The sequence below is a fragment of the Temnothorax longispinosus genome, chromosome 8 (assembly GCF_030848805.1).
Source record: "Temnothorax longispinosus isolate EJ_2023e chromosome 8, Tlon_JGU_v1, whole genome shotgun sequence".
NCBI lineage: Eukaryota > Metazoa > Arthropoda > Insecta > Hymenoptera > Formicidae > Temnothorax > Temnothorax longispinosus.
The window spans coordinates 17,767,839-17,786,779 of NC_092365.1; the positions used below are offsets into that span (position 1 = coordinate 17,767,839).

Genomic DNA, 18,941 nt, shown 5'->3' on the forward strand with positions numbered 1-18,941 from the left:
GCGGGCTTCAGATTAAAAGTAACGCGAACATAAGATCGTTCAAATCTCGAATTATTGCACCGGCGGTCTCTCTGGAAATCTAGAAACGTTTCTTAAATTTATTTCTTTAGTACTTAAATATGACTTCCATTTTTTTCTTAATATCTGCATATTAAGTAGAAACGTCTGGAAGGAGGTCAACTCGTGAAAATTTATTTTGCTTCTTTTGGAAACTGCTTTACTTATACATACATGGAAGAACTCTCTTTTCACAGGCAATTTGACAATATATCTCAAGATTCTTCCTCGTCGTATCTTCACGACGAAGCATCCTTTTCAATCAGTTAAAAAAAAAAGAAGTCAAATAAGAGGAGAGATATTCTGCGTAAAAAAAGCTCTCAATAACTCGTCGAAGGCAATAACCGCCACTCAAAACAAAACGTGTTCCCTGTGTAATAAAAAAAGCGTCGAAACTGTGATTCTATTTATTTAACAGTATCAATACCGTGTCCTAAAAAAAAGAAAGGGTCGGAAAGGTATCACAATCGAATCGGGCCTAACGGGGATGGCGGAGGGTTACAATCGGTGGATCGCTCGTTGTGGCAATCGACCATCTACGCGGACGGATTCCGCAAATAGCGACATCGCCCAAACAAAAACGACGCGCCAATCAATCTGTCACGTGGCGCGCTGCATGGCCTGAATAAGAAGCGAGTGATTTGCGCAAATTACACGAAGACGGTGGTTTACTCAGCAGGCCTCAAAAAGCGGTGGCGGTGGCGCGCGGCACACCTGTCGATAATCCCGATAACTTTTTCTCGAGAAGCTCATTACGACACCCGTTTATAATCGCGGATCTGGCGCGACTGATGAATTTTCGATGTCTTTTTACCGAGGGAAAGTCGAGTTTAGACCGGCTGAAGACGCTATCATTAAAGAATAATGTATATATAACAGAAGCGAAGTATCTCTACGGTTATAAATAATTTATAAGCAGTTCTCTCTCTCCGTTCGCCCTGTTTTAACATTCTCACTTGCCGATTAAAAATATAAAGTTTAACTATCAAACACCACACTTTAAAACTCAATACCGAGCACCAGCTTCAATCGTCTACTACCATTTTTCTCTTATTTTCTCACTTCGGACTCTTTGCTCGTAGGAATTTTTGGAAGGAATTCAGGCAAACGTTTTTCCTTTTCAGAATAAAAAGTAATCGTTAAAACATTTGCTCGCTACACAAAAGGACTGAATGGGTTGACCCTTCGTAAAAAAACGTTAAAATTTTATTGCATTTTCCGAAAATACATCGGAACTCGAGTACTACGCGATATTTTAGTATGTTTCTCAAATATTCATACACATTCTTCTGTTACATTTCTGTTACGCGCGTACACGTACAATCACGCCGGTTTATTACCGCTGGAACACATTTTTCCGTCGCATCCGAACGAACGCGCCGATTGCATCGCCGACGACCGAGTCGTCGAGAAACGATCCTTGACCCGTCGTTCAAGGATGCTTCAACATTCCCCGGTGTCCCTTATAAAGAATTTAACTCGAGCGATTCTTCTACAGCGGTGCGGAACGTATCCCCGAGTCACTTTACGCTCGGCGGATCGTTAATACGCCTCGCGAGAAAATGTAGCGCCATTGAAGAGATTCAAGAAAGTCCGTTGCAGTTTTCGCTGCTCGAATGCCATTCAATTGATATCGACGAGGCAGCCCATTTCTTTGTGATTCCTATCCTTTCCGTTTTCAGAGCCCGATAATAGGACGATTAATTCTACTCTCTTCGTCTCTTCGAAACGATCGTTATTATCGGAGAAATATATCGCGTCGATAGAATAGAAACGTATTAGGAAGGAAATTCCGGCTCGGGTCGGTTTGATTGTTCAGGGTTGTCTCCGGTGGACGCTTTGAATATCGAAGCAACACGTTAAGCGATACATATAGCTACCGATCGTGCAACTTGTATACAATCGCAGTTATACAAAGGTGGGAGGAAAAGGAAAGAGGACGATGATTGATAATTTAATTTAGTGGAAAGGAATGCCGCAAATACTGATGGCAGACTGCAAACTGCCACAGCCCCCGGGTTACTGATTGTGAGTTACAAAGAAGGGAAGACGCTTATACACGGATTTAAAATTTATTAACACTGCGTGCCGTGATAGCTATCAGTTATTTTTCCAATAACTATCGGTTGTAGTCAACTTGCATGACGTTGCGCAATGTTTTCTGGTGTGCGCGCAGCTACGTATCGACGAAAACTTCAATAAAGACCGAACTTTTGCTTTTATTGTTTTCGTGTATTGACCGAATCCTCAATATGAATCCTCGATATTCGCACAATACGAATTATTACACAATAATATTGACCGTAGTGAGTTTCGCGCTTCGACTGAAAATATCGCTCGAATGGAAATACATTTCTTTGCACCCCGGCAAAAAAGTTGAACTTCGATTCGCGACGTTTCATAAAAACTTCGTAAAAACTGCGGTCCAGTTCCTCCGAACTCGAGAGAGAGAACGACGACCAGTACAACTGTATCATAACACGATTGTTACGGTATATACGATTTGCATATAATGTAACGATTTATACAGGACATCTTCTTTCTCTCACTTTCGTTGCGCGTACCATTGTCAGGCGTTATTTAGCATTTACTGTTTACCGAAGGAATCGCGCGTGTTTATCGCGGTATCACCGCGCGAGAACCGCATCGCCTACGCCGCCACTCTCGGTTTGCCTTCCGAGCCGGCGATTGACGGCGATAATTACACCGCGATGTTTGCGCGGCTGCGAACCATGTCAATTTCCCGTGGTGGTCCTCGGATCCACTCCAACGGTACCGCTGCTAACCCGCCCGCGCGCCGAAACACAGCCGTCGAGTTTTCAATCAATAATGTCACCGGCAAACTCCGGAGAAAAACCGGAGGCCGCGCCGCGCCGCGCCGTACACGCGTGGAACGCGCAACGTCGAGCTCTGCCGGCCCCACGCCACAGGCTCTCGTCTCGTTCAACTTTTACGCCGTGTGAACGCGCCAATCTTACTTCTGCCCTCCTGAGACCCGCGACTGTGCACTCGAAACTCGTGTAAACGTTGTCTCGATATGTAACTGAACAGAAGAGAAATCAATTTTGCGAATTGAAGTATTATTTCTTATCAAGTTACTCAGATCATCTCTCCGTTGAGAGAATACCCCTCTGTCTAGCTCTTATATTTGTACAATAAAATCATATTAAAATATATTGTATAGAAAAGGTATAAGATATGTATCTCTGGATAGGTTTCTATTTCTACCTGCCGTAGTCTTATTATCCGGGTTCAATGGCCATATAATATATTTCCGGGAAACGCAGACCCGTGTTGGTGTCTTTCAAGCAACGACGACGACGACGACGACGACGGGCCGAGCCGACTTTTCCCACTTTCTCTCGTTAAGCGAGCGAGCGAGCGTGCGGCGTGTCGCACGAGGCGGCGCGAGAGGGGAACCGTAACGCGTTCCCATGAACTTTCACCTTGGGATTTCTTTTTCACAGACCCGTAATCAGGCGACTCATTCACGGCGCATTACGTACGGTCAGCGAGACCGTCGGTGAAAACATGGAATCACCCGAACGAGCGCCCGCGCGCGCACGTGTTTCTCATCAGCGGGTAGCAGGTCCTATCTGTGGAGCCGTTAATTACGCCTCCGTTGTTTGCGCGTTGTTTGTAGCCGCAACGAAAAATTAACCCGCCATTAAACACGCGCAGCTTCCGTTCGATGGAAGCTCGTTGGAGAGTTCTTTCACTCCCTCTCTCTCTCTCTCTCTCTCTCTCTCTCTCTCTCTGTCGTTCACCGCGACATTATCTCGAGCGAACACCCTATAATGACAAAATTGCGTTCAATCCGCTCGTTCGCTCGTCATCGACGTTGCCATTCACGTCGACGGACGATTAACTCGTCGTCGCCGTGGCAGGCGACCTCGAGTATCTCGCGAATGTCAGTGAAAACGTCAAATCACTACGTCCGCTTTACGTACATACCTTTCCCCGGGTTTTACCACGCACAAGTAGCAAGTAGCAGTTTAAAACTTCACTTTGTGTGCTTTAAATCAAGTCGGCCTCACAGTCTCGGACGACTTTCTATACAGGCTACGAGTGACGCGAACAATGCGGCTGCACAGCAAATCTGCGTGAGATGTCCTTCAGCTGAAGCTGCTTCTCCTCTCTCGATGCAAATTACAAACCGTGAAGAAATATCTGTTGCGTCTGTAAAACAGAATAAACTTTCGTGAAATATTTTACGGACGAATATACGATACATTGTTATATTTAAACCGCGAGTTTTCTTCTTGTTCAGGAATTATATAAAACTTTAACCAAGTGGCAAAAATTGGAACTTTTGTGCGGAAGCTGTCGACATTTTTAAATGTGATAACTTGATTTCATTACTTTATCACATTTAGAAATGTGATAAAATGATGAAATGTGAAACGTTTCAGGGAATAAATCTCCGTGCATGTAAGAAAGGAGAATACAAATGTACCAATTAACATTCCGTTCGTACAAGATAAGAATGTGAACGAATAATAATTACATAACGAATTGATAATTACATATAAGATTCAAAAGTTCAATATCTGCTGAATTATTATATTGGATATATACTACGTTTACGCGAGCGTTACTTCTGTAGTAACTTACGATAATTCACTCGTTTACGCGGAGTAAATTATCGTAAGTTACTACAAAATTCCGTTTACGCGAAGGAATTATCGTAAGTTACTACAGAATAGTAATTGTGTGCATGGTTCTTTTCGGTAATCGATATAGGACGCTCATCGGATTTTTTTGAATGATGCCGCTCGATCGAATTACGCGGATACTTTAAATGAAAAGAAGTAAGAATAAAATCTGCAGGAAGAGATTTCTTATCTATTCTGTTTCCAATGTTCAACGCTTCAACTTGCCAAGATCGAGTCTGTGGGGAAATCATAGCTGAATTTATTAAGCCAGCGCGAGTAATTTCCGGCGAATAAATATTTAAATAACACAGACGGTTTATTCAATTCGGCCAATATCAAGCGGCGCTCAAACCGCGCGACGGTTCTGTCGATAAATTTAATGTTAAACGATTAATTTCGCATAACTCGATGTCGTTTACGGCGGCGATGGCGGCGGCGCGCAATCTCGTACATTAAACACGCAATTTTTTTCGCCGATTTTGCACACGCGCGCGCGCGCGCTTGAAGAATGATGATGCCCACTAAATTCGTTTAAAATTAACATAATTAAATTGCAGTTAACGTTGCGGCGGTGAAATTGCAACGGCAACAAAATGTGATTAAAACTTGTTTATCTAAATTTATATTCTCGGAGGGAAATCCCCTTGTTAAGCCACGGGCTGGTTATACGAATTCTCCGGGAGAAGATTAACCCTCGTAGAAGGGTTAAAACAAGCGTCATCCTTTTCCCGTCCGTAATCTGCCTGGTTTAACGTTCGTTGATCCACCTCACGGTAAGTTCACTTGGCAGTCAAGGATTTACAGCGCGCGGGACCGATCGCCGAGGTGTGCATATACGTATACATAAGCGCGCGGCGCTACACAACGAGGCTTTCGTTTCGTTTCGCTGCGCGAATTGAAATGCGAAACGCCGTTTATTTATGCAATTCACTATACACAACTACTCACGCGTGTTATATGGCTGTTACACGCGCCATGTAGAAACGGGAAAACCATTTGCGCGAACCCGGGGAAAAGATAAAACCGTTGAATTTTCCGATAGCTTGGTAAATAACGACGAACGACGAAAAAAAAAAGAGAAATTAACACGACCATATTTGCGCGATATCTCAAATTTACGTACGGGCACGTTCCCGTTAAAGTCGACTTAATCACCGGCGCGCAGTTTTCCTAATTTTCCCCTCACGACCGTGTGCCACCGTCCCGGACTTAAAAATACAAGTTTTTCCGGCAAACACTTGTCGCAACACTTGTTACCCGATTGCGTTACCATTACACCGATCGATTCAGGTGAGGATTGCAAACATAATTAAATCAACAACGTCGATCTATTAAACTGAATAATAAGAAATACTTAAATGTTCAGACTAACAGGTCAAAGTTATATAAGTAAAATCGACTAAATTTACTTGAAATGAAGTATGCAATTATTCGATGTAAAGTGGGAACGTATATAAAGCTATTAAATTATTACCAAATTAAATAATAACGATACTTGTCACGCACTCCACGAGCTGGCGCGTTACAATATGCATGGGACGCATCGCTAAAGGGATATAAAACCAATTGGGCTGTTAAGCGGCTGCAAATGTTAAATAAACTCAACGCGAGGTGAATCAAGCCGCCTCTTCCGTACTTCCTCTCCCGTCCTCTCTCCCGAAGAGTCACACGACGTGACTAACAGCACAATAAGCCATCGATCTCCTCTTTCCCCATCGGGCTCGTGTTTTTTTTTTTCGGGGTAAACTCGTTCCATCGGAACAATCGGATCGCCTCGAAACGATCGCCCATTCAAACAGCTCCCCCCCGACAACCTAGTCGGGGTGACGAAAAAGGAAAAAGGAAGGCAGAGTCGATGACGGAGAGGCAGCGCGGAAAAAAATCGAAGCACGAAAGCACGAGAGGGGGATTGCACCGACACGTCGACTTTGTCGGGGTGTTGGAACCCGCCCTCTTTTGGATGCCGCCGGCTCTGGTGCGAAAATCTCCGGAACAAAAATACACTTTTTGTTGTTCCCGGGAAATTAAATCCCTCCACGGAAACTAACGAACAAATCAACGCGATCGACAGGGCCTGAAATCCTTCCTCTCTTTCTTTCTCTCCTTCTCTCTAGAATGCCGCCAGCAAAATGCTGCGAAAATCTTTGGTATACGCCAAACTATCGGCGTATATAATGTAAACAACACATTCTTTTTTTTTCAACTTGATGAGAAATTCTAATGAGAGTATCGAGATATTCGTAGTATTTAAATTATTTGCTTACAGATCTTTTTGCGAATAAGTGCAAATAGGTGTAAAATAAAATTTACCCTTCATTAAACTTTCATATTTCAGTATAATTTCGATTGCAAGTTTGGATACTAAAATATTTAATACGGGAAATTAAAAGTTGTAGCAAATAACGACAAACCCAATAAGAATTTTTATCTCTTATTCGAGTAAGATCTCTAAATGTTTCTCTAAATATTTCTTACTAATTGCTTAAAGTTTTTCATTTGCACTTAATTAATAAATATATAAAGTTTATAAAAGCTACCAATATTTTTCTAAATCCACTCGTTAATTTATTGAATTAATCATCATCCAAAATGTAATCACTTTCCAATTAGTGATTGGTAATTCAATCATGACCCATGATTAATTTCTTCTTCTTTATCTTTATTATTCATCAATCATGAATACGGATTAATCGTGAATATTGGTAATCACAATTAGTAATCACAATTCGTTAATCGTATTATTCTATAATAATTGAGCTGATTACATTTTATCCAGTTCCCGCGCACATTTACCCTTTTCTGAATACTGTTACAAGAGTGATTTTGCCAACACAATGACACGAACGATTTTTCGGCTCGGGAGTGCATAACCGAATTCCACCCGATGTAACCTTCATCGATACAACGCACGATTTTTCTCCGTCCGATGGTCCATCCCATCCCGGCGCGGAGGCTGGCAAGGCAACTCGTTGGCGTGTCCGCTCTCTCACCATCACAAGTACATTTTTCATGCCTCCCGTCCTGCGTCTTCTCTTTCGTCTTTTTTTTATCGGAGCCCGCTTTCGAAACCCGTTATCGTCACAGACGAGTACGGCGTCGAATATGCGAACACGAACGACGCGGCACCGCACACCAATCGCTCCCGTTAAACCCGTCGATTTTATCGGGAGCTCTTTCCAGGTTCTGCTTCCAGGTTGCGAAATCGTGGTACATGAAAGAAAAAAAAATAAAGAAAGAAAGAGGTCAACGGGACAGAGCGAGAGAGCGACACCGATAAGTCGAGACGGCGCGCGCGGGAGCGCGCCGAAAAATACGCTCGTTAGCTCGTTATTCGTCTCTGCGAGAGAGACAGGTCGGTGATTTTATCGGGATTGCTTTTATAACGATGCAACTTTGCGGATCGGATGTATCCGGCGGAGGAAATAGCGATGAAATTTGCGATGCAAATGCCACATTAAGCGGCGCAGAGTTGGCGTAAAAAGCAGAGACCTGTACCTGAACGTACGACGAGATAAATGCGTATTTTTACATGCCGGGGCGAATATATTTTACTTCGCGTGGCGATGATTAATTCTGTTGGTGGAATATGGGAATATTCACCAGGCGACTCTCCTTGTTATCATTATGTCAGTGTCAACCAACAAGTAGGTCCACATGTAGAGAAAAAAAAGTGACAGAGAGAAAGGGGCGAAGGGAAGAGCAAAGCACCTTTTTGAAAACAAAAAATACAGAATCTGAAAACTACGCCGAATAAAGTATATAGAAATCAAAAATATGAAACAATAAATCACATAACCCATAACGGCCATAACCATGTAGTTCTGGAAATCACAAGCGGAGACATTTTTATTATGATATATAGCTATCCACCAAGAGCTATCTTTGTAACTTTAGATATCTCAGCTCAGTCAATGTATTTGTAAAAGATATTAAAGTAACAAATTAAAATACTTAAAATAAGATCAATTGTAAAATTAAGATAATAGTAAATAAAACAAACTGCGATATTTTTACTCATATTTTAGGCTAAAAGTAAACAAAAGGTCGCATTAATTGTCGCCAGTGTTTTACCTGCTGAAATATTTAAGCTGTGCTGACAGATTGTGCTATTCTGAAGCACAACGAGAAAGAGGTCGATGAATTCGTGATAGCGACTTTTCCACGTGTGACATAATACATGAAAAATCCATTTTCGGAGACGAAACAAAAATAGCCAATAATAGCCGATTTCTTCAATGGGTGAAATCGATCGGGCGACTTGCCTAACGAGATCCACCTCGACTTCTTCTAAGAAACGCGACTCGCGAGACGAATCCGTTAAACGTCTCGCGTATGTCGACGAGACGTAACGCAGCCGCGAGTGAGAACTCGAAAGCTCTGCGATATGCGCATGATAAAAATGACATTCGTCTTCCGATTATGCCGAAAGTATAAATTTGTCAGCGAATATCCATCGTATGAAAGTTAGAGAAGGCTGTCAAATTACAAAGCGACTTTGTTGAACCCCGATCCTTTGATTGACATTGATTAACTTTCTAATTTACCTGTTGGTCTATTTAAGTTACTTCTCACTTTTCTGATCATTTTCAGCGAGTTTTAACGTCAGAATAAATAAATATCTATAATTCTATCTTCTTCCCCCCTTCGTAAATTATCCGAGAGAGCTCGCTAGAATGTCTAATAGCTCAGTTCCTCTCTTCCTCATTTCTTTATCTTCCGCGATAGAAACGGTGGGCCCGACGAAAGTCGCATAAAATAGCAGCATCCGGTCGTATATCCGTCGCGCGTATATATTCATCGAGGAGGGAAAAAAAATGTGGCACCTCTCGCTCACGTACGTCACGCACCTTTCCCCTACCGTCGACGGTGTCGACATCCGGAGAGTAGGCACCTCGCCGGAATGCCGGTATATATCACCGTGTCGTACGCCACGAACACTTTAGTGTTTATTGGGAGGAAGGGGAGGAAAGCCCACGGGTGCGGTGCCTCTCTTGGATGACTTGGATCTTGGGTCCAGTGCGTTGCGTGATTTCGCGGTGAGAGGACCGTGGCCGGAGTCGACCGCAGAAAGGAGCACGCACGAGCTCGGAGAGACTTCTCCTCGCTTCGTCGCACGCACGCACGCACGCACGTACACACATCGTCCCTCCGCCGGCCACCGATCGATACCGTCTTCCAACTCTTTCGTCGCGTCCGAGATCAAACGGCGCGATCTTGAACACCGACCGACCCCAGGGTTTCGACATGGCTCCGGCAATCAAGGTGAGTGACGAATGTGCGCAACAGGTTGATGCACTCTCTCGCGCGCGCGATACGCACACTCTATGTGTATATACATATACATATACATATATATACACACAGCTAGTGATTTAAAGTTTCGGGGGAGAACACCCTCGGGGGAGAGCGATTCGCCCCCGCGCACACGCGAAGCTGGGCGTTTAGAGGAGCGGTTGTTTCGGTATGCGGGGAAAATTCTCGTCCCGGCAGAATCTCCCGTGCGACACCGGCACCGCCTCGAGAAGCTTATTCATCGGACGTTCGGAATACGACACGAACTACTTAGAATCCTCCTCGCGGACTCTCGCTCGGTGTCGTACATTTACGACAGGAGTATTCGAGGATGGAGGAGGGTCTACCGCCGCTTCCGCACGATTTATTTTTATTGTAATGCGTTTTACCGCGCAACGAAGGGCTATTCGGAGACGAATAAATTCGCGTCAAAAAATGCGCCGCTTTGCATAATTGTATATTTGCTTGGGACGTCTCGGAAACTGCGCGGCTCCCACAAAACATATTTGTATCTGAGACATCGAAAAAAAATTAGTTCAGAATCATCGGTCTCGACGTATCTGTGTATGTTGAAATAAAAAAGACTGGCTTTATATAAATTACGAAAAAGAACATATTTCATAATTAAAGCTCGCAAATATGAAAAGTAATACGGTAATGAAGATAGGTAAACGCGTAAACATTAAATAACGAGGTAACATAAACGTTATAATATTATAATAATACGTACATAATAATGATTTGTTTAATTTATTCTGGAAATCTCACATTGTTTTTGCATTGTTTTCGTTTTTTCCAAGACAAAGAACAGAATAAATTTTTGATCGTCCTTGCTTTTCACGTACAGATATCAATTTAAACGAGGGAAATATTGGAAGCCGATAAAGATGTGTATTTTACACGCTACATTGCCGAGTTTGAAATGAAACAATGTTTGCTAGACATATATGCAAAGGTTCGGATTAATGCGCCATTAGATTAAATCAATAACGTTCCATTGTTACATGCCTTTGTACGGCTAAACGGTCATACGATGCAAAATAATTGCATCTTGCGCGAGAGAACACTGCAACGCGCGCTTTGAAATTTCATTGCTTTATGGAGTATAGCAGCTGTTCGCGATATATGCGTGTGTGTATTGTAAAAAAGAAAATATAAATAGCAAAAAACGAAGAGAAATGTCACGTCAAAATCTTTACATATAGTTAACGAGACAGAGACGCGTTCTTATTCGACACTTATCGCACATTCTTATCGCACTTGCTTAAATATGGCAGGTTATTGATTTTTGCTGAAATTAGAACCTTGCATATCTCTCGACCTGAAATTTTATGCCAGTAATTATGAAAATCGTTTAAGTTAATTATGTTTTGTACTTAAAATACTTTGATTCATACTTCAAATTTTGCGATAATGTGAAAAAGATTAATATGACAAAGATAAATAGTTGAGATATATTTCTTTAAACGTAATATAAAAAATCGTATATTAAACATGTTTTGTAATATATGAGAACTCAAAAATTTGATTATCTCGAGATTAAATCACATAAAGACTGAATAATCGATGTAGAAAAATGCAAAGCTCGCAAGAAATGGCCGAAACCAAATCTTACGAAAAAGGAACGACGATTTCTCCTGTAATAAAATCGAATTATCGAATTTCCGCACGTAGCGCGACGGCTGTATGTGCGACACGATTGGCAACGGCTTATCGACAATGCGATAACATTATAATTTATACGTATCGCAATCGTATACTTATGCAAAAGGTGTCGAAACATTGCCCGACTAGAATGACAATCGCGAAGAAGATTGTCCAACGATTTTGTAATCTTCAGTGCAATCACATCATGGTTTAAAGGCGCATTTAAGCGACGAATAAACGAATACATGAAATTTCGATACGCCGTAGAACATATCTTCAAATTTATTTGTAATATTAAAATATGAAGTAGCCACAATCGCATTAGTTTTAATTCCTGCATTTCGTGAAAGGATGTGCGATACGAAACGATGAATAGAAAAGAAATCAGCACTAAATTTGCATAACACGTATTTCTTCACAGTTTAGTCTAATAAGCGATTTCACAATCTTCTTATTAAAAAAATATGTCATGTTTAGCATTATAAATAGATTAAAGACTGAGAGAAACGCATATGCCTATTAACCTGTGATTTTATCAAACAAGGTCCTAATATAAATACACTAAAATTTCGTCGGACGATTACGGTTTCGCTCGACAATCATTAATTTACAATCTACTATTAAATTTCCCCGCAATTTATTCGCCCCGCACGAATATTGTAATCGAAAGAGCACAAACTGTGTTATTTATTCGTAAAATGATATTATTTATTGATATCACGAATGAGAGAAGACGCAGGTTCCCGGCGACAATCTCGCTAGTATATCTCGATTAACGCCAAGCAACTGTAAATTAGTTTGATAACCGTAAATTAACGCGGCCGCAAATAATACCGCGCCAAACGTGGGCGGGGTGCGTCGTTAAATTATTATTTATCGAACGGCGACGCCGATATCATATATAACTTGTGGGACTGCTTCCGCTGATATATCTCCAGTTACCATTCACCGACGAGAGTACTCTCCCTGAATGCGGCTTATTAATTTTATAACCGCGGAGTTGTCGCCGCGCGTAGCGTGACGCGACGTGTCGAGTAAATCATCGCGATCGGAGCGGAGCGAAAGTGCCGCGTCGATTACTGCGAGTAATTATTGCCGTATACACGGGAGCGGGCAATGAACGTAATTAATACTGTACCAATACCACGGTTTCGCGATGCGTTGCGTCGCGTCGTATGCTTACGACGCATTATCACCCGTTACATTCAATGCGAGTGTAATTAACGGCCCGTATGCGGATCGTATGTACAAGGGCGAAGGGAGAGAGAGAGAGAGAGAGAGGAGAGAGGGCGAGAGCCACTCATTGCACGAAACATTCCGACGCGTTATAACACGTGAGGAGGACCGGTATTAGCGCGACGTGCCGGCGATAAAATCTATATATCGACGCCAATTTGCCATTCAGCCCGGGCAATAATTCTTATAATCCACACTGGTTTGCGGAAGTAAGCGGTTTTGCGCGAGCGCGCCCGCATCGAATTCACAAATCACTCCCCGCGTTATATATATACATACATATATATATAGATATGTCTACGCGCGCCGTGATTTACGGAGCCGTCGTCGCAATTATTAGGATTCTGCCACAAAAGTCGAAATTCGAGCGTCTCCGCCGGGAAATCAGACGGACGGAGGCAAGGCGTGCTAAGTGCAACTTGAAATGCGAAACGTAATTACGCCCTGATTAAGCTGCCAGGCCTGCCAGTTGGGTCGTGAGACTTGGTGTTGATAAACATGCAGCGTTTTTAATAAACGTAAAATTTTGCGAGGTTAATTTTAATAATTAATTATTCTATTCAAATTTTCAATTAAAACGAAATAAAAGAATTTATGATTAGCTCTCGTTTGGTTAGCCATCAAAAAGACTATCGCGATCGGTAAAAATTTTGGTATTCAGCCGTGTCACGTATAATTATTCAAATACTTAGCGTTATAATGAAATATAATAAAAAAAAATCATAAAAAAATTCACCGGCTATGCGTGCACGTAAAAAGCCGCGGAGGCAAGAAAGAAGACTAGTAAGATCGTAGAGCCCGAAGTTATTCGAAATTCAGGCCGGAGAAAGCAGTGAAAGGACGGCGGGATTAAAAATTCAAATTATAACGTCGCGCGTATAGAAGACCAAGGAAAAAAAGGATAAAACAAAAGCGTAGTCGGCAAATCATATATGTTCTCGATCGCGGCGCGGATAGCTCGAGCTTCCAAACGGGTTTACTCGCGAGGCGATATGCAAAAGAGAACCTCGATCAACGCGAATACGTTAGCACAAAGGATGTCAAAGGAATCCAATAAACAGCGCGCCAAGGAATTCGATTGCCTACGAGTTCAGGTATATTACGGGCTCGTAATAATCTAGAAATACGTTCTCTACGTCGAAGCTATCGTGTCGGATAATCAACCCGTCTCCATAAACCCGTCCGAAACGAGCTTATGGAAGGCTGCGCCGCGAAGCAACGTGACGAATACAACGCGCACCACGCACGCCCTGGTACTTTTTCGATTGGCGCACAAATCCAAAGAGTCAATTGACCCACATATCCCATTTTGAAGTATAAAAAGTACCAGCAGCAGCGGCGGGACCGTCAACGAGCAGTGGTGTGTCGACACTTACGAACATATATGTACGTACAGTTCAAAACAGGATCACTTTTTTTTCAGATGCCCATATCACGCATATTTGACGTAGTGCATATATGATAGTGCATATTTCATATTTTGAAAATTTCATAAGTGGTATGCAATATTCAGCAGCCTCGGCTTCGTACCGCAGCAAATAACTTGAAATAAATACGCGGTTTGTGTAAAGTATTTAAGTAGTTTTTAGTCGTAGGTATTTGTGCGGTCGGCGAGAGCCCAGAGAATCCTCCTTAATCCGAGTGGCGTGGAATAATTGTATCGTTCCGCGCGATAACACAAATACCTGGCGAAATTAGTGGACACTCGTTAGCGCGCCCGTTGAATCTTTCAAGAAGCGCCCTTAATGAGAGAGACCGCGGCGAACCAAATGCGGTACCAAGCGCGAGGAGAAAATTCACTTTCCGAATTAGAACGGGTCGTGAGTTTATGAAAAAAAAAGAAGCATCGCCGCGGCGACAAGGAGGTAATTTAAAAGCGGTGACCTTAGTTAAGCCCCGACAACGACGACGCGCGATGCGACGCGACGTGGCGAAACGTCTGGAGTCTGGAGAGAAGAGAGAAGAACGAGCAAACAGAGATTGGGAAGCTACTTGCATACCTGCCGTCGTATAACAGCGGTACGACGGTGGGTTGCTGCTTGTTTAGCCGTGTTAGCTTTGGCGTGCTTCGCCGAGGCGCGCCGCGCCGCGCCACGCCGCCGCCTCGCCTGCAGGCCAACCCTACCTTATCCGCTTTCGTTACCGCATGACAGACGTGCTTCCGCCCTTATTGTCGGACGGCCGCGCAGCTAATTTCGCCCCATGCAGGGTACATCTGCGCGCGCGCGCGAGCGTCTCATCCTATGTCTCCCGTATCCTTCCAAAGCCGGAACCCGTTTACCATAATACTTGCAGACGGTGTAATCACGTTAAGTACCGCCGTTGGGCGTATCGCCGCGCCGCTGCGCCGGGGTTAATAAGTTTAACGTCGCGCCGCGCGGCTCGCCACAGCTCGCGTATAAAACAACAATTCGCAATCCGCTTCCCTCTTTTTTACACCCCGCGGCGTTCGTCGCCACGACGGAAAATGAATCCGACAGGGAGATGAAGTCGCGGCGCTACCCTCGGGCTGTCGCGAGACGCGCTGGAAAATCTGGGGACGCGCCGGTGCTCGTTTAGCTATACGGTACCGAGGTTCGGTAATAATAATCGGTGCACTATTGTGGGTCACGCATTTGCATATACGTATATGTAATTATGTTGCAGATCCTCGTTCTGGCCTGCGCCCTGCTCGCCGTAGCGATGGCCGCCGAGTCGGACAGCGAGGAGCAGCAATCCGGCAGATCGCGGGTTTCCGACGAACAACTGAATATGGCCCTGAGCGACAAACGTTACTTGAACAGACAGCTTAAGTGCGCCCTGGGAGAGGCGCCGTGCGATCCCGTCGGACGACGTCTGAAAAGTACGAATAAACCCGTCGCGGAAAGATCGCACCCGCGCGATTATCCCGAAAACGAGACTTGAAATAAAATTTCAACTTATTTTTTTATATTGTGACCCCCAAAAAACGATCGATTCTTACGGTGGTTTAAGAAAAAGATCACAGGGAGTAGAATGTAGGTACTCCTCAGTAGGGAAGACCGGGGGTCGTTGGCACAGTTTTCACAATTTCGGCATTTGAGTTTTTAAACAACTAATTATCATGATTTAACAGTACTAATATGATAGAGAGAACCTTTCTCTACATTTTCATGCCAGAAACGCTCCTATATACTGTTAAATTAATGAAAACGTAATAGAAATACAAAACGGGTAGTAGACTGCTTGACAAAGATTGTATCTTTTAAAGTTATTTTGTAATGATCGAATAGCAAAATGCTGTTACAGAAAAAAAATTGTAAACTATTTTAGATGTAGCTTTCTTCAATATAAAAATATTAATATAAATATATATCTAGCTTCTATCAGCATTGTAGGTAGCAAATCACATACTCAAACAGGTCTCACGCGCGCGGCAACAATAAGTCAAGCTAAGTGTGTCAATATGAGCCAACATACCCCATCCCTACGTACGTTTCTCATTTCAGTCATTTTATTACAATAAATTACTGTTGTTCCTCAAAATAACATGTCGTATAGTAACAGAAACTTTTCTTTTAACTAATAATACACGTCACTTTGATTTACTTCTCAAGTTGAAGAACATTAATACGATATTTTGAAACGCTCGAAAATTTACTTGCCACCTCTTGAATCAGACTTTTCTCTTTTTCTGATTTAAATAAAACTTTGGGAAAATACCTATGTCATAAAAGAGATATTTTGTGATAACTTTTCCATTGTTTCTTTCGCTATAAATACACAAACGGAATGCATTGGCAACTTGCCTCTTGTGCAAAGGAGCCCTGGTCTCCCCTATTTTCAGAGTAAATTTGGAATATTTATCGTATCGCAATTGTGCAGGCAAAGTTTACGGCTGGTGTAATTTCCATGTAATTTCGGTGAGTTCAATTTCCACTGTGAGAGATGTACGCGAACAAGAACGTCACGCTAATTGTCGTGTTTCCGTCGTCGCAGAGTAAACATAGGGGTCGAACATTTTCACGTGTCTACGGGAATGGAACCTGAGCTCAAACGAAAATCATATCAGTCTCGATCCTTTATCGGAAGTATTAAATATTGAGCATTGCGCCACTCACTATTCAAACTTGCAATCGTAAACGTTTATTCGCTTTTGAGGCGGAAACCATAAATTTTTCCATCCTTACTTTTCCGTACCGCGCGCAGCAGCTCTCGCTTCATAAAAGGTTAAAATTAGCATCAGGGATTCCGGGACAGACTGTATACACTCGCGGAAATGTTAAACATCAAATACCATTATATCTCGCGATAATATTGTGCACACATACATGAATCTCGAGAGGGAGCTGCGTACATAAGCTTACATACATAGATAAAACCGGCCCGAAAACTCTGTTGAAATCCTACGTCGTTATTTTATCCAGGTTTAGTGCCGCTGGTTCTGAGAGGCTCCTGCCCACAGTGCAGCACCGAGGAGACACGTCAGATCAAGAAGGTCCTTTCTCACATTCAGCGATCCTTCCCGAAGGAGTGGAACAGGATAGTGCAACAATACGCCGGAGTTTCGTAAACGAGATATGATATAGCGCGCGCCGGTCACGACGAGGCTGGATGTACAGAGAATATAGCAACGGAATACGAAAGGATACAATGGATCATCTACGGGGAGGATCGTCGATCGCATTCGTTCATTTAATATTATTGTTAACGATGGCACGCGAGAGAAGTATAGCTCAGCTGTAGAAAGAAATACATTTAAATTATCGTCAAAAGCACATACGTAGAAATTAGTTTTTAACAGGATGTAAAGATTTTATCTGTATTATTCATTATTTGTAAGATGTTGTATATGTATAAACTCTATTCGCACGTTTGATATATTCTATTTTAATAAAAAGTTTGTCGTTTTGTCATTTTTAATTTAACCTAGCGTATCTACTATTCGAGGCGTCGCCTTTCGTTTCCATTAAAATAACACGCTCACACGTCTTTGCCACCGCAACGTTTCACTCTTGTCTCTTTATTTCGCGGTATTTCGAGCTTCACCTTCTGCTCCGGCTCACACACGAGGTGCAACGTGCCGCGACGACGACGACGACGCACGTTTACACATGTTCGTTACACTAAAGCGTGATTCGCATTCGCGATGTATAATAGCGATTACGGATATTGGCATTAAACCTGCGCGTGATCCGCGAGAACGGGATGCACTACACGCGTTGTTATTAGGGCTTATAAGTATTCGGGGCTTCCGCAAGGACTGTTGGATGTTTGACCAGGTTTATCGAGTATTAATGACGATCAACAAGTTGCTAATTTATTTGGTACATAATTAACACTATATCTCCGCGCCCATTATTCAGCCACCGTGATTGCGCCCTGATTTGGATTTCGCTGTCCTTGCTGTGAATATTAATTCTACTGTGTCTCGGTGTCAAAGCCCTCGTATGCATGCTAATTTAAGTTTGTCTTGTGTGCCAGTGCTGGTTGTGAGAACAGGCTAGTAATTAAACTTTGTTAACCGATAAAAGTGCGAGTAGCGCAGCAATAATATCGTCGCCTCGACAAAAAGATTACATCTCAATATTTGCTACGCCGCGCCGCGGGAGAATTATTTGAGGAAAACTTTTCAGCCGTGAGAGTGTGCTGTAAGTTGGGATACGGTTTCTTATGCTCGTAGTTTGCAATAATCTCAGAATAGAATGAGACTGAGTCACGCCAATTTGTCAGCAACTGGTTATCGCTTAGACGTTATAGCGAGCTAACACGAAACCGACTTGTTCTTATTGTTAGATATGCCGTTTTGAAACACGCAAATTGATATTAAAGACGCTACACGAGCAAGAGTATTCGCTTCAAAACTCGAGTATCGAACTGCGTTACACTCGCAATAAAAAAGTCGACACAATCGCTCACGCAGTAGATGTGGACAGACTATTATCAGACATCCAGAAACGTTTTACCTTACGATACGTAAATATCCGACTGGCTGCCAATATTTTCCGCTACGCGACGATTTCTCGACGAGAATGACTATTCAATTTTTTATACAATTGAAACACGTCTCTCTCTCTCTCTCTCTCTCTCTCTCTC

At 42.8% G+C, this 18,941-nt stretch overlaps 2 protein-coding genes across 2 annotated transcripts in view; one reads left to right on the forward strand and one right to left on the reverse strand.

Annotated features, from left to right (window-relative positions):
* Nucleotides 1-18,941, reverse strand: part of Pygo (pygopus family PHD finger) — an 86,904-nt gene that overhangs the window by 11,221 nt on the left and 56,742 nt on the right. The window contains exon 3 of the mRNA XM_071787073.1: nt 4,012-4,236. The gene's annotated coding sequence lies outside the window, so the exon portion shown is untranslated. The remainder of the gene's footprint in view (nt 1-4,011; nt 4,237-18,941) is intronic.
* LOC139817961 (chemosensory protein 2) lies at nt 9,661-17,756 on the forward strand. The gene is made up of 3 exons (XM_071786309.1): nt 9,661-9,974; nt 15,534-15,729; nt 17,273-17,756. Exons 1-3 carry the CDS (start codon nt 9,957-9,959, stop codon nt 17,416-17,418), a joined length of 360 nt encoding a protein of 119 aa, XP_071642410.1. The 5' UTR covers nt 9,661-9,956; the 3' UTR covers nt 17,419-17,756.

Excerpts from the sequence above, each read along its gene's own strand:
- LOC139817961 (XM_071786309.1), top strand. Across the intron at positions 15,730-17,272 it reads CGTCGGACGACGTCTGAAAA|GTTTAGTGCCGCTGGTTCTG; the intron begins GTACGAATAAAC and ends TATTTTATCCAG.